Here is a 16,781-nt window from a genome sequence, read left to right as displayed (position 1 = left end):
ACTACCTAACCTAGAATTCTGTATACAATGTAGAATTCCGTAGCGAAGCACGAGTACATCAGCTAGTTGTTACTAAAATTCAGCTTCAAATTTATTAATATTAATGTGAAAGGCAACAAACACAAATTTGTCAAACTGGAAGTTATGAGCAATTTACAGTATAAGAAAAGATAAACTATGATGTATATTAATCATATGTCTTAAAACAATGAAAAAATAGTAGGTAATTATGATTCCAATAATACTAATTCATGAAAGAGGTCATCGCTCAGGCATTAAATCATGATAAAAATGTTCTATCTGTGTTGTTGTTGTTGTTGTTGTTGTTGTTGCTGTTGTTGTTGTTGTTGTTGTTGTTGTTGTTGTTGTTGTTGTTGTTGTTGTTGTTGTTGTTGTTGTTGTTGATGATGATGATGATGATGATGATGAAAATGTTCACCTTCAGAATGTTGGCTGGCAGTGTAGGGGAGCTGGTGGCATACTATTTCTAATCACTAGACTGCATGCCAAAAGCCTGGATTGTTCCAAACCTTTCCGCAGTGCTCACATGGAGAGAGAATATATGACGTGAGCAGTTTCCTTGGTGCTATTCGACAGGAGTATGCTATGTGCCGACACTGGATTTCACCTTCTCCCTTCCTACTATCATAATATCACATCATTCATTTTATCTCATTAACTCCTCTGATGAGGTTGACATCAGGGGGTTGGAAAACAGAACAAGGGTTAGACATCATCATCATCATCAGCATCATCATATTTTATCTTCCTTTTTTTTCTTTTTAGTCAGTATAATCATCAATCCTTTCTATTTACATCCATGATTCATTTCCCTTTTCATAACAGGAAAATAGTACAAATAGTATAATATTTTACCTGTGCATGTTGCCTTTTCTTACCCTGTAACATTATCTCCCAAAAGTAAATAACAAAGGTGCCATTACACTCCCCCGTCCCAGACTGGTTTCACTTTCAAATCATCCTGATCTGCCTACTTGGATTGTGACTTAACTGTGTGATTTAAAATGCATTGCTTCTACCATGTTTATTGTTTGTTTTCCAGTAACTTTCTGCACCAGAATATCCCCAACATTTTCTCTGGGGACACTACTAAGGGACTTTTCTAAATCAATAAATGTCATCATATACTTCCCAGCCTCCAGATGGGGATGATGGCCTTTCAGTACAGGAAATAACACTGAAATCAACGAAGTAGTGTCTGTTTTTGAAGTTACGAGCACGTACAAAGGATGTCTCTATAGCATAACTACACTAAAGCCCTGTAATAGGTATAACATATCTTTTGGGTGTGGCAACCCCATCGTAATAATAGCTTACAAAGAAAACAGCAGCAAATCGTGTGTCTCTGAAAGTGGTACGGGTTCTCTTGTATGCAACATATGGTTAAATAGTAATTTGCCAAAAGGATGAGAAGATGTGCAAAAATAGCTTGATACAAAAAATAAGATTGAAAAATGGGAAGAGAAGATCAGTGTAGAGAGAAGTGAGGACAAGAAGAGAAAGAAATGAGATAGAGCAATAGGAATCAGAGACAATGTTACTGAAAATGCAGAAAACATGAATTAGGTAGAGAGGAAATTACACTCAAGATATGTGAAAATCCACAGGCTCATTTAAAAATACAAGTAATATAACATTACAAAGTAAAACCTGAACTATACCACGGTAATGAATGAGAAATGGTGGAAAGATTGAGTAAATGAAATTTTCTCAATCACTCATCACTCACTCAATCATGATGTGGGTTACTGTAGTCATGTCCTAGTTCGTGAACCATGGGCAACGGCTGAGTGGCCTAGTAAGTAGTCTTAAGAGTTGTGATACCAGTTGCTACGGAATGGGAGTGGGCATCTCGGACATATTCTGAGTCATGGCCCTCCTTGTGCTACGGCGGTTAGGGCTATACAATGCACCAGTCGTCCCTAACCCGTTAGAGGAGAGATCCTCACTTGGATTATGTGTAAGTAGGGTAGCATTCTGCTTCAAGAATTTACCAGCTCAGAACATGTTAAGCAAGACTTGGACCTATGGCAGTAACGGAGTCCCGCTCCCATTTGACAGGCGAGGGACTCCTTGGAAAGAACTTGGCGAATGAAATGGAACTCAATGGGGAGCTATCAATATTAATGGGGTTTATGGAAGAAAGAAAGTAGAACTGGCAGAGTCAGCAAAGAGGACACAGTTAGATGTAGGAGTAAGTGATATTCGGGTAAGGGGAGATAACGAGGAAGAGATAAATGATTGTAAAGTGTTCTTGACAAGTGTTAAAAAGGGAAGGACAGAGTGCGGGGTACAGCTTTTCATCAGAAATACTATAGCACACAACATAGTTTCTGTTAGGCATGTAAATGAGCGAATGATGTGGGAAGATTTGGCAGTTGGAGGAATTAGGATGAGAATTGTCTCAGTGTATTCACCATGTGAGGGTGCAGCTGGAGATGAATTTGACAAGTTTTATGAAAGTCTTTGAGTGACATTGTAGTCAGGGTCAACATTAAGGATAGGATAGTGCTAATGTGCAATTTCAATGCAAGAGTTATAAATCGAACTGAAGGATACAAAAGGGTGACTGGTAAATTTGGGGAAGATATGGAAGCTAATAGGAATGGGAAGCATTTGCAGGACTTCTGTGCTAGTACGGGGTTTAGCAGTTACGAATACATTCTTCAAGCATAAGGCTATTCACCGCTGCACATGGGAGGGTAGGGGTACCAGATCCATAATAGACTATATCTTAACTAACTTCGAATTCAGGAAATCTGTTAGGAATGTATGGGCTTTCCAGGGATTTTTCGATGATAGAGAACACTATCTGATCTGCAGTGAACTAAGTATATCTAGGCCAGGGACAGAGAAAGTAAAATCTGTCTGCAAACGAATAAGGGTAGAAAATCTCCAGGACGAGGAAATTGGACAGAAGTACATGGATATGATTAGTGAGAAGGTCCGAACAGTGGACAGTAAGCAGGATCGGGATATAGAAAGAGAATGGGTGGCATATAGGGATGCTGTAGTAGAAACTGTTATCATAACCCACAAATTTAGCAATATTTAAAAATATAAGATATATTACTAGTGAATGATTCACACAAGCAGTTTCAGATAATGAGGAGCTAGCAGGCAGGCATTCAAGTGCATAAACAACTATATACAAATTCAACTATGAGTCAAATGATATATAGTTACAGTTGTCACAACCCGAAAGTCCAAAACCAGGTCATGGTCACAACTTAAGAGTCCAAAACCAGTATATCATCTATATATATAAAATAACTTGTACTGACCGACCGACCGACTGACGGACGGACTGACCGAATGACTGACTGAATGACTGACTGACTGATTCATCACTGCCGAGCCAAAACTACTGGACAAAAAGAAATGAAATTTTGGGAATACATTCATATTAACATGTAGGTGCTCGCTAAGGGAGGATTTTTGGATATTCTATCACTAAAGGGGTGAAAAGGGGGTTGAATTTTTAAAATGAGGACATCTATATCTCAAAAACTTAAAAGTTTACAGATGTAAAAATTGGTATTTGAAATCTCCTTTAAAAATAAAGAAACATTAATTTTTTTGTTTTCGTAAAATCCCATTAAGGCGGGTGAAAAAAGGAGGAAAAGGTCTTGAACATCTTTTATGAGGAGACTTATATCTCACAAACTGAAGATGTTACAGACATGAAAACTGAAATTTGGAATCTCCTTTGAAAATAAACATACACGTATTTTTGTGTTTTTTGATAATCCGATGAATAGGGGGTGAACAGGAGTGACAAACGGGGTGAATTTTAAAAAAAGACTATATCTGCAAAGTATTTCAGACATGTAACATATTACAGATTTGAAAACTGGTATTTGGAATTTCCTGTAAATGTAAAGAAACTTTTTTTTTTTTTTGGAAAATCCACTTAAGAGAAACTGAAAAAGGGGAATTTTTTTTAAAATTAGCGTATCTACAGTATATCTCAAAAAGTCAACATGTTGCAGATGTGAAAATTGGTATTTCGAATCTCCTTTGAAATAAGGAAAAAGGTATTCTTTGGTTTTCGGAAAGAAACCCTTAATGGGGGGGTGGGGGGTGAAAGAATTGAAAAATTAGTTGAATTGCTTCTATGAGAATGTACCTGTATATATACCAAAAAATCTAAAACGTGAAAACTGGTATTTGGAATCTCCTTTAAAAATAAAGAAACATGCATTTGGTGGGGGAATGAACTTGTAGTGGGGAGGATGAAAACAGAGATGAATTCCTTTTACGAGGATACATATATCTCAAAAACTGAAGATGTTACAGTCATGATAATTGGTATTTGAAAGCTCTTTTAAAGAAACGGGTACTGTTTGTTTTTGGAAAATTCACTTGAATGGGGAGTGTGAAAGGAAGTGAAAAAATTGAATTCTTTTTCTGGAGAAACTTATATCTCCAAACTGCAGGTAACATATGTGGAAATTGGTATTTGGAATCTCCTTTAAAAATAAAGAAACACGCATTTTTTTGGGTGGGGGGAGACCAACTTAAGGTGCGGGGTTGGAGTTAAAAAAGAGTTGAATTATTTTCATGAGGATACTTATATTTCAAAAACTGAAGATGTTAGATATGAAAAATGTTTGTTTTGAATGTTCTTTCACAGTAAAGAAACACATAATCTTTGGAAAATCCACTTAAGGGGGGGCCAATTAATTGAAAAATTAGTTTAATACTTTGTACTGGTATGAGGATATTTATCTCTCAAAAACTAAAGATGTTACAGATGTGAAAATTAGTATTTGGAATCTCCTTTAAAAATAAAGAAATACACATTTTGGCTGGAGGGAATCAACTTGGGGGAGCGGGAGGTGAAAAAGGAGATTAATTCCTTTTTATGAAGATACATATATCTCAAAACTGAAGATGTTACAGTCATGATAACTGGCTTTTGGAAGCTCCTTTATAAATAAAGAAACAAGTTTTTCTGGTTTTCGGAAAATTCACTTGGGGGGGGGGGGGGGGGTGAAAGGAAGTGAAAAAGTTTAATTCTTTTTATGGAGAAACTTATATCTCAAAAACTTTCACACGTGAAAATTTGTATTTGGAATCACCTTAAAAAATAAAGAAACACACATTTTTTGGAGGGGAGGGATCAATTTAATGGGCTGGGGGTGAAAAAGGAGTTGAATTCTTTTTATTCTTTTTTATCTCAAAAACCGAAGATGTTAGCGGCATGAACATTTGTTTGTGGAATATTCTTTCAAACTAAAGAAACACGTGTTCTTTTGACTTCGGAAAATCCACTTAAGGGGGATGAATGAATTGAAAAATTAGTTGAATTCTTTGTGTGAGGATACTTATATTTCAAAAACTAAAGATGTTAAAGATGTGAAAATTGATATTTGGAATCTCCTTTAAAAATAAAGAAGCATGCACATTTGGGGAGGGGTGAATCAACTTAACGGGTAGGAAGGGAGGTGAAAAAGGAGTTGAATTACTTTTATGAGTATACTTATATCTCAAAAACTGAAGATGTTACAGACGTAAAAATTAGTATTTGGATTCTCCTTTAAAAATGAAGAAACATGCATTTGTTCTTTCAGAAAATTGACCTAAGGGGTGTGGGGTTGAAAATAAGTATATAAGGAGTTGAAATATGTCTATGCGGATACTTTTTCTTTAAAACTGAAGCTGTTACAGACGTGAAAGTTGGTATTTTGAATTTCCTTTCAAAATAAAGAAACATGTACGGCATATTGCTGTTTTCGGAAAGTCCATTTAAGGCGGGAGAGGGGTGGAAAGAAGAATAAGAATAATAATAATAAGTTAAATTATTCTTATGCGTATATATTTACCTCAAAAACTGAAGGTGTTACAGACATACAGGCATGAAAACTGGTATTTGGAATCTCCTTTAAAAATAATGAATCATTTATTTTTTTTTGTTTTCAGAAAACCCAGTTAAGGGGCTGAAAAGAATTGGAAAAGCGGGTGAATTTTTAAAATGAGTACTGATATATCTACATTATATGGGTCCGGCTCCATGGCTAAATGGTTAGCGTGCTAGCCTTTGGTCACCAGGGTCCTGGGTTCAATTCCTGTCAGGGTCGGGAATTTTAACTATAATTGGTTAATTTCGCTGGCATGGGGGCTAGCTGTATGTATCATCTTCATCATCTTTTCATCCTCATCACGACGCGCAGGTCGCCTACGGACGTCAAATCAAAAGACCTGCACCTGGCGAGCCGAACATGTCCTCGGACACTCCCAGCACTAAAAGCCATACGCTACTTCATTTACATTATATGTCAAAAACTTAACATGTTAGGGACAAGAAACTTGGAATTTGGAAAATCCTTTACAAATACAGGAACCTTTAACTTTTTGTTTTCGGAGAAGGCACTTAACAGGGGGTGAAAAGAAGTGAAAAATAGTTTAATTATTTTTATGAGGATACTTAAATCTTAGAAACTGAAGATGTTACAGACGTGAAAATTGGTATTTGGAATCTCCTTTGAAAATAAAGAAACATGTATTTTTGTTTTCGGAAAGTACATTTAGATGGGGGTGAGGATGGGGGAAGGACTGATCAAGGGGTTGAATTCTTTTTATGGGGATACTTATGTATATCTCAAAAACTGAAGATGTTACAGATGTGGGAATAAGTATTTAAAAATAAAGAAACATGTATTTATTTTTTTCAACTTAAGAGAAGACTGTTTCTCACATGTACAGTTCTATGTCGCATGGTAGCCCCAAAAGGTAATACCACAAATGAAGTTTACATAGAATTCTTGGAGTAAATGTAACTCAATTTAAGGGTGAATTTTTAAACTTTAGGAATTTTCAGATAATGTCTTAGTACAATGCCGAGGAACGATTACTTTTATCAAATGAAGAAATCCATGCGAGCGAAGCCACGGGTAATTGCTAGTTTATCTATAAGTACATCCAATATAAGGAAGCGTTTGTCATAAGAAAATAATGTTAGTACATCTGGATCAACTTCATTTTATGTCAAGAAAATGCATTCCAAAAAAAATGTACACTTATAATGCACTAAGCATCTGTATACCACTCGTACTTCTCAGACAGTATCCACTATCATATAACACCGGAGGTGACTGGTCACTCAAATATCACTGCAGTGATAGCAAAGAATAACGTATATATTCATGGTCAATTTTTTTTTTTTTTTTAACCGAGCTCGATAGCTGCAGTCGCTTAAGTGCAGCCAGTATCCAGTATTCAGGAGATAGTAGGTTCGAATCCCACTGTCGGCAGCCCTGAAAATGGTTTTCCGTGGTTTTCCATTTTCACACCCGGCAAATGCTGGGGCTATACCTTAATTAACACCACGGCCGCTTCCTTCTTCCCACTCCTAGCCCTTTCCTGTCCCATCGTCGCCATAAGACCTATCTGTGTCGGTGCGACGTAAAGCAACTAGCAAAAACAAAAACAAAATTAATTATCATTTTCAGAAATTTGGTGGCAAATTTAAATTACCTGATGTTGAGTTCTAAAACTTCTAAACAAATCAATAAAATATCACAAACTTTTGTCTTCTCAGCCTAAAATATCATGGCTTGTTTGTGAAAACCGTGACATATGGCAACCCTATATATAAGTCTTATATGAACCTTCCTACCAAGAAACATCACTGCCTGAGCAGAAAAAGTGTGTTTTCTCACCTGGAATTATTAGAGGCAAGTCCCAAAATATGCAGTAGGTTCCTTCATAAGGTGCTCCATTACAATGAGGACATGGTAAGTATACTTCACTGTATGTGATGCATTAAGAGTGCCACATATAAAACTCCAGGAATAATTAAAATAGATTTAGTTAGCCTAAATTAATTTTATTAGTGATCTTGTTTACTTCATGTACTGTCTTTTCCCATCTTCTCAAGGTATGATTAATGGAATTTATCTCATTGCTACAGTATGTTTGTTATCACTTATTGCTTAAAGATTACATGCCAAAATTTCTAGACTTCTAACTAAGAGGTTTTTCAGAAACAATTCATCCACAGCAATGAACATGTACAGTGACACAGTAGATTCCTTATGCTGATCATCTTCTATGTTTCATGAAAGGGAGTGCTACTATTAGAGTTTGGAAAGTTGATGCAAATTGCCATATTGACATATCTATAAAACTCATGGATGATAAATGAAGTGGCAGGCTTTAACTGGCTATACAAAATATTATAGTTCACAGAATTTCTCATACCTGTTCACAGATACATGAAAAACCTAGGCGAGAATTTGGTTGAGTTATACATAGGCCATGACCACAGAGATCTCGAGATGCAGAACTGGTGCAGGCATTTGATGTCTGAGTACAATGAATACCAAACCATCCAGTAGCACAGGAACATCTGGAACAAGACATCCACAGAGAGCTAGGTTATATCCCAAAACTTATAATTATTTTTTATTTTACTAGCTTCCTAAAAGTGATCAAGGCTGCCACTAGGACTAAGCATAATGTATGCAAATAATATGGTTAGACAACTGCAGATGAAGGATAGGAATACTTGCAGTAGTACATTATGCCTGACTCTCCCCAACTTTCCCATTAAGAGTTCAATGTTATGTTTAGGTTGTTTTTTTTTTTTTTTTTCTTTGCTAGTGGTTTTACGTCGCACCGACACAGATAGGTCTTATGGCGACGGTGGGATAGGAAAGGCCTAGGAGTTGGAAGAAAGCAGCCGTGGCCTTAATTAAGGTACAACCCCAGCATTTGCCTGGTGTGAAAATGGGAAACCATGGAAAACTATCTTCAGGGCTGCCGACATTGGGATTCAAACCCACTATCTCCTGGATGAAAGTTATGTTTAGTAGTGTGAGAAAAAGACACAAGCATACCTCTATATGAGTCCATACTCTGTAGGCAAAAACTGCTTGTAATTTTTGGTTTCTGTGTCACCTTGCCTTTTATCATGTACAGTAATTTATGTGTGCAAGTTGATAAGTTCAAAGTCTGTGTAAATCTAATAACCAAAAAATGTTTATTTTATTAGCATCATGAGAAAAAGATATGTGCATACCTCTACAAAAGAAATGTATTTTGTATTGGAAATTATACATTGCTTGTGACTTGTTTGCAACCTTGTCTTTCATCAGCTTTGTTAGTAACAATATTGCTTGTGAGTTGCGGCTTGTATGTGACCTTGTCTTTTATCATGTATGTGTACAAGTTGAGATTTTCAAATCCTGTATGTACCAAATAACCAAAGAATGTTCTTTTCACTAGTGTGAGAAAAAGATACATGCATATTTTTACTAAAGAGCAGTAGAGATGGCGACTAGTGTGACGAGTGAGTAATTTTCGCTCCGTAAACATCCTACTCGATTCGCATAATAAGTTGCAGAAAGCGTTTAATCTGTGCATAGTTGTGGAACATAAATTGACAAGCGTCAGTTCTACACTCCCGTCATGGCTTTGAAAGAAGCAACTAGGAAAATAAGTGAATTTGAAGAAGTGATGAAAGACTTTCAAGCTCACTTGGACTCCGCTGTAAGTGCTGCCAACCCTCCGACTGTACTTCAAACGCTGGACGGCGAATTCCAGGCATTCAAGTCACAAGTAACAACTGCAATTGGTGACCTGAAGAAACAACTAAGCGCGATAGAGGATAAAATTCAGAAACAGGATGAGGCATTAGATGAGGCAGAGCAATATAGTCGCCGAAATTGCCTACTGCTACACGGCGTCCCGGAAGAACCGTCTGAAGATGTAGTCTTTGGATATAATAAAAACTAAATTTTCGATTGAGCTCTCAATGAGTGACGTCGACCGCTGTCACCGGCTGGGGCGCCGAAGCCAGACATCTGCACAAGTGGTTGTGCAAGGAAATCGCCCGATTATAATTAAATTCCTGCGCTATCATGATCGTGATCGTGTGTGGCGAGCCAAGTGTGCACTGAAGGGGAGTGGACGTCTTATCACAGAGTCCCTCACAAGTGTGAGGAAAAGTATATTAAATCGTGCTAGGGACTTTTGGGGACCAAGAAACTGTTGGACTCAGGACGGGAGAATATGTGTTTTGAAAGATAACACAAAGTTTCAAATATGCACGATTGCGCAACTAAATGCCTTAGCTGTGTAGGATGAACGAGTGGACTGTTAAATTTTATTATGTGTGTTTTCAGTAGTTTACGTTTGTGTGTGAGTGAGTGTGTGTATGTAATAGTCAGTGGATGTATTCAGTGCTGTTCTCAGGTAAGCTCATCTTATTTCATGTACCTACTATTAGTTTTCCTGTTATGTTGGTAGACGAATCTATCCCTTGTGTCAATGACCCGCATTCCTCACCTCCCCTCTTAACTCAACCCTCACCCCTCCCATACTCTGAAGCAACGGGATCCATTCTGAGGTGACAGCTGATGAATCACCCGAGAGCTCTCTCGTGTTGTCACCTAAATTCACTATCCATTGCAGCTCACCTAGAAGAACTACAGGCAATTTTCGAAAATAATACGGTGCATTGTATTGGCATATCCGAAAGCTGGTTATGTGGAGATTTGCCGTCATGTGCTGTAAATCTCGATGGATACTCGCTCTTACGACATGACCGTACTGACAGACGAGGTGGTGGAGTAGCCTTTTACTACAGGAATGATTTAAAATGCAAGATTATCTGCACCTCAGACCCAAGCCTTCCCCTGCGACCTGAGTATATGTTTGTTGAACTCGACTGTAATAAGAAAATATTAATAGGAATTGTATATAAGCCACCTAATATTAGACAAATGGGGGAATTCGAAGCAGCTTTAACTGATCTTATCTCGGTCTACGAAGATGTCATAGTCATGGGGGATTTTAATACTGACTTGTTAAAACAAACTAGTGAATCGGATAAGTTGTGTCACATATTCCATGCTCTGAACATGGAAATCCTACCACTTAACGCTACGAATCATGTCTACTACCCTGACCACTCGACTCACACTTTAATTGACCTTATAATTTCAAATCAACCCCAGAAAGTCGTTAAGCATGGACAGATCCCAGCTCCTGGGATTTCAACTCACGACTTATTGTACTTATGTTACTCTATCCGAGGACCAAAGTATAAAGCACGCTACGTTATTTTAAGAGACATAAAACATATTGAATTAGATGACCTACGTAATGACGCATATAACTTACCGTGGGATGACATACGTAATTTTCATGACATTGACTCAAAAGTCAACAGATTCAACTCATTAGTGCTGAACTTGTATGACAAACATGCTCCGGAGAGGCAGGTAAGATTTACCCGCCCCCCTTCTCCCTGGCTGACGACCGAGATAAGATCTGTTATGGTCAGCCGTGACCGTTGGTACAGACAATTCAGACGAACACGTGACAAAGATGACTTTGAGCAATACAGGATACTTAGAAACAAAGTTAAACAGCTAATTAGAAACAGTAAATGCCGCTACTTTTAACAGTTAGCGGGAAATAATAATTTAAACCAAACCTGGAAGAAGTTACGATCTCTGGGCATAGGCAAAGCCGTAGAAGAGCACATTCCCACCATATCTCTAGATACCTTAAATGATTACTTTTCTCAGCCTAAAGTCGGACCAGTTCCATTACCAGCTAATCCCACAAACTTAGCACGCTCTTCCGAGTGCGACCAGTTCTCTTTCCACACCGTTAGCGCAAATGATGTTAAACATGTGCTGTACTCTATCACTTCCGATGCGACAGGTAATGACGGTATCTCTATAAAATTAATTAAAAACATCATCGGGGCTGTACTACCAATACTGACTCACATATTCAACTACTGCCTGACCAATGGAGTATTCCCTAACGTTTGGAAAGACGCACTAATAAGGCCTATCCCGAAAAACAATACCTTGGATTCTCCATCAGATTACCGCCCTGTGTCCATCCTGCCACCCCTCGCAAGAGCACTCGAACGTCTGATTCATGCACAAATCACTGTATACCTGACCCAAAATTCCCTCCTTGACCCTTTTCAATCCGGCTTTAAAAAAGGACATAGTACCGCGACAGCATTACTGCGAGTTATGGACGACATCAGACAAGCGATAGACCAACGATATGTGACTGTAGCAACACTACTAGACCTAAGCAGCGCCTTTGATACAGTTAGCCCTGGGTTACTATTGCTGAAACTCCGTAGTCTCAACTTTAATATGACATCTCTTAAATTTTTTAGCTCCTACCTCACTGACCGTCGGCAACGAGTATCAGTAGGAACAATGTACTCAGGATGGCACAACAAATCAATAGGTGTCTCGCAGGGGTCGGTTTTGGGCCCACTTTTATTTGTTGTTAGTGTGAACGACATAGGGGACGCATTGAAATATAGCAAGTACCATATCTATGCAGATGATCTTCAGATTTATTATCACTCATATCCACAAGACATAGATGTAGCCATTGACAGAGTAAATTATGACTTACGACGACTGAATGACTATGCAAAAAATAACAGCTTGTTAATAAATCCTAACAAAACTCAGGCTATTATATTTGGTACCAAAATAAACCTCAACTTGTTAAAAAGTAGACATGTACCCCCAATTATTTTAAATAACATTGTCGTGCCCTATTGTACGTCAGTAAGAAACTTAGGCGTTATAATGACTGAGACCCTCAACTGGACTGAACAAGTGACAAATACATGCTGTAAAGTGCAGAAATCCCTTTTTCCTCTCAAACGCTACTCTACTATATTTCCAAAAAATCTTAAAATACAACTGGTAAAATCCCTAATCTTACCAATTCTAGACTACTGCGACACTGTACTTATGGACATATCTCAAGACAGTAACAAGATGCTTGAACGGAGTTTAAACACCTGTATTCGATTCATATTTAAGCTGCGATATGGTTCTCACATTTCACCTTATTACAGGGAGTTGTCATGGCTTTGTGTTCATGAGCATCGCAGTCTCCACATGTTGTCTCTTCTGCAAGGAGTTCTAAACACAGGTGTACCGAATTATCTCTCTTCAAAATTTAATTACCTCTCCTCCTATCATAACCACGATACACGATCTGGCTCCTGTTTAACAATATCTCTCAGTCACTCCAGGACCTACAACCGCTCCTTTGTAGTCACTGCCGCGAGGCTGTGGAATACCCTACCTGCTACCATTAGGGATTTGTGTTCTCGTAGGAGATTTAAGATGGATTGCTGAAATCACTTTCTGAATACCTCTAGCTGACTTTTCGATGTGTGTAGTGTGAATGAGTGCGTGAATGAGCATATATTCATAAAAATTAGAAATATATTTGCTAGTTATAGGTTTTTTTTTCTGTGTTTCCATCTCTTATTATCACTAGTGTTAGTTTTATATTTATTATCATGTACACTTAGATTGTAGTGTTGTACATTCTATAATAGTTTTTTATTACAATCTCCAAATTTTCTATTAGTACCATATTATTTTAAAAGATCTGTTGTATTTAAATATTATATGTACGTTAATCATTTTAAATATTGTGGTTAAGTGTAAGAGAGGGCCTAGAGCCCTAACTTCGCCACGAATAAAGATGAATTACTTACTTACTTACTTACTTACTTACTTACTTACTTACATATGTTCTTTTGGCATCAATCACATGACTTGTGGCTTGTATGTATCTTTGCCTTTTATTCCTGTATGTATAAGGGTCATTTCACAAGTCATGGCAACTGCATAATATCTTAAAATAAAGCAACAACATTGTAAATTTATGTATTTGAAGGCCACTGGAATGTACTTCTGATTACTAGCACTAAATTGTGTCTGGGTACAGGAGCTAACGAATCATTGATTTATTATGCACAAAATACTTGTGCATAACTTCTACCCATTAGACGCAGTAGTGATACACACAGTGTTAATAATGAGTAAACGCTAAGTACCAGCACTATGTTACTGTATGTGATCTATGGCCAAATAGATATGTGTAAAGAGTTATTATTTAGAGGAAAAAGTTAAATACATAATGTTTGTCAAACTTTTCCATCAAAAACATTGTATAGAAGTTAATAATTTACAAAATGGGTCACAAATAGGCTATATTTATCAGATCTTGTTGATAAAGAGATGTTTTGCTTATTACAAAACCTAGTTCTGGCATTTTATTCCATATCTTGTAAGCAGTAACAACTTCTAAAGGTACCCTATTTCTGTGTGTATAAGATCTATTGTTTCTGCCAGTTTTTTGAACTCATCACCCTGCAATATTGAGGTGCATTTTAATCATTTAAAAGTAACAAAATTATGAGACTGAATGGTACATATATTCTACATATCAATACAAATTTATGATCAAGTTAGTGTCCATAAATAATTGATTTGGTTTATACTGGATTTGAATTACACAACTCACTCACATACGGAGATCATTTTACAAGTCATGGCAACTGTGCTATATTTTCCGAACATATGAGAAGGTGGTAGGTCCAGTAGGTCCTGTCTCACTCTCTACTGAATGCCAATGACTGCACTGGTGGCTGTGTAACATTGCAAGTTAATGTGCTACTGACCATGCTCCAAGATGGATGTAAGTAAGGTTGAACAGCATCACACATGAAAACTGTAATTCTCCATGGAGAAATACACCTCAGTGACATGCAAAGCTAAGAGAAGTGCTGGGTTATAGTGCCTTACCATATCAAACTGCTGAGGCCTACATACATGCATACATACGAAGGTCAAACAAATATAAACAGGATTTTTGCTCCTGAACATCAACAGTTGGTAGGACTAGAACCGCGCTTCTGCTATGCTTAGGCGGGACCGTTAGGAGTGGGGAGAGCATGCTGATAGATATTTTCCGCCGTTTCATCAGTAACACTCACGATGTCCGAGCAACAGGTGCACCCGTCCATGGCGCAATACATAATTATAAAATTTCTTGCGCGTGAAGGAATTACAGCGGTGGAAATTTGCCAGAGATTGACTGCACAGTTCGGTGATCAAACACTGTCAAGGACACTTGTGTTTGCCTGTCATAAAAAAATCAAGGAAGGACGAGAACGTGTGGAAAATCAGCAACACGATCACCATCTTTGGACCAGCATTACAGATGAAAACATTTGTGCGGTTAAAGACATTATTCATGACGATCGACAGCTGACAGTAGTAGAAATTGCAGAACAAGTCGGAATCAGTTACGGGAGCTGTCAAGCAGTCATCACAAACAACCTACAGTTCCGTAAAGTGTGTTCCAGATGGGAACCTCGCCTTTTCACCAAAAATCTGAAGTTGAGATGTTTAGAGGTCTGTCAGAGGCTTACAGCAAGGTTTGCGGAAGAAGGTGATGAATTTTTGAGTCGGATCATGACCTGCAACAAAACATGGGTCCACCACTACACTCCCGAATCCAAACAAGCCAGTAAAAGAGTGGTGGAGGAAAGGGGAGGCAGCACCAGTGAAAGCCAAGACTCGACTGCCAGCTGGCAAGGTTCTTGCAACCGTTCTTTTTTGATTGGCGAGGCATTTTGCTGATTGGTTTTTTTGCATGAGTGACGCACAATCAATGCTGATTACTACTGCAAGCTGTTGAACAAGGCAAGGGTTGCATATCGCCGCAAAATATAAGACCAACCGATTCTACAGGTCATTCTCCTCCACGACAATGCAAGGCCCCATACTGCAGCTCTAACTGTCTACAAGCTATAGGAAATGCACTGGACTACACTTGATCATCCTCTTTACAGCCCAGACTTATCACCTTGCGATTTCCATTTGTCCGGACCGCTTAAAGAAGCTCTAAGAGGGCAACGATTTGAAGATGATGAGAGTGTGGAAAACTTCATGCGCAACTGGCTGGTGACACAACCCTATTCTTTTTATGATGATGGCATCAAAAATCTGCCCATACACTGGGACAAATGCATTTCCAAAGCAGGAAACTATGTGGAAAAATAAATTGTAATTGCCTTGTGTTTTTCAATAAATTAATTTAAATGAAAAATAAAATCCTGTTTATATTTGATCTTCCATCATAAATGAGTAGAAACTGTTGAACTGACACAGAGTAGCCTTTTTGTGCCTACTCACACAGAGGTGTTAGTGGTCATTATAAAAAGTGTTAACAAAAGAATGAATGATAGGAATACTTACTTCCTGAAAAAATCAATCAATCTCCACTCACCTGCATTTAGGGCAGTCGCCCAGGTGGTAGATTCCCTATCAGTTGTTTACCTAGACTTTTCTTAAATAATTTCAAAGAATTTGGAAATTTATCAGTCATCTCACTCGGTGAATTATTTCAATCTTTAACTCCTCTTCCCATTAATAAATATGTGTCCTCTTGAATTCCAACTTTATTTTATCACGATCTTTCCTACTTTTAAAAACACCACTCAGACTTATTCGTCTACTAATGTCCTTCCATGCCATCTCTCCACTGACAGCTCAGAACATATTGCTTAGTCAAGCAGCTCATCTCCTTTCTCCCTAGTCCCAGCCCAAACCTAGCAACATTTTCATAATACTACTTTTGTTTGAAATCATCCAGAACAAATTGAGCAGCTTTCCTTTGGAATTTTTCCAGTTCTTGAATCAAGTAATCCTGGTGAGGTTCCCATACACTGGAACCATACTCTACAGTAAATGTGGTCTTACCAAAGACTTATATGCCCTCTCCTTTATATCCTTACTACAACCACTAAATACCCTCATACCGAACTCGATAGCTGCAGTCGCTTAAGTGCGGCCAGTATCCAGTATTCGGGAGATAGTAGGTTCGAACCCCACTGTCGGCAGCCCTGAAGATGGTTTTCTGTGGTTTCCCATTTTCACACCAGGCAAATGCTG

The 16,781-nt window shown here is 37.9% G+C and overlaps 1 protein-coding gene across 1 annotated transcript in view; it reads right to left on the bottom strand.

Annotated features, from left to right (window-relative positions):
- Cubn (Cubilin) overlaps positions 1-16,781 on the bottom strand; it is an 882,604-nt gene that overhangs the window by 801,775 nt on the left and 64,048 nt on the right. Inside the window, exon 5 of the mRNA XM_068225286.1 lies at positions 8,227-8,374. Coding sequence (XP_068081387.1) covers positions 8,227-8,374 — 148 coding nt within the window. The remainder of the gene's footprint in view (positions 1-8,226; positions 8,375-16,781) is intronic.

The sequence above is a fragment of the Anabrus simplex genome, chromosome 1, assembly GCF_040414725.1.
Source record: "Anabrus simplex isolate iqAnaSimp1 chromosome 1, ASM4041472v1, whole genome shotgun sequence".
Taxonomy (NCBI): domain Eukaryota; kingdom Metazoa; phylum Arthropoda; class Insecta; order Orthoptera; family Tettigoniidae; genus Anabrus; species Anabrus simplex.
Note: the sequence above shows the minus strand (reverse complement) of the source record. Positions and strands in the feature narration are given on the sequence as shown.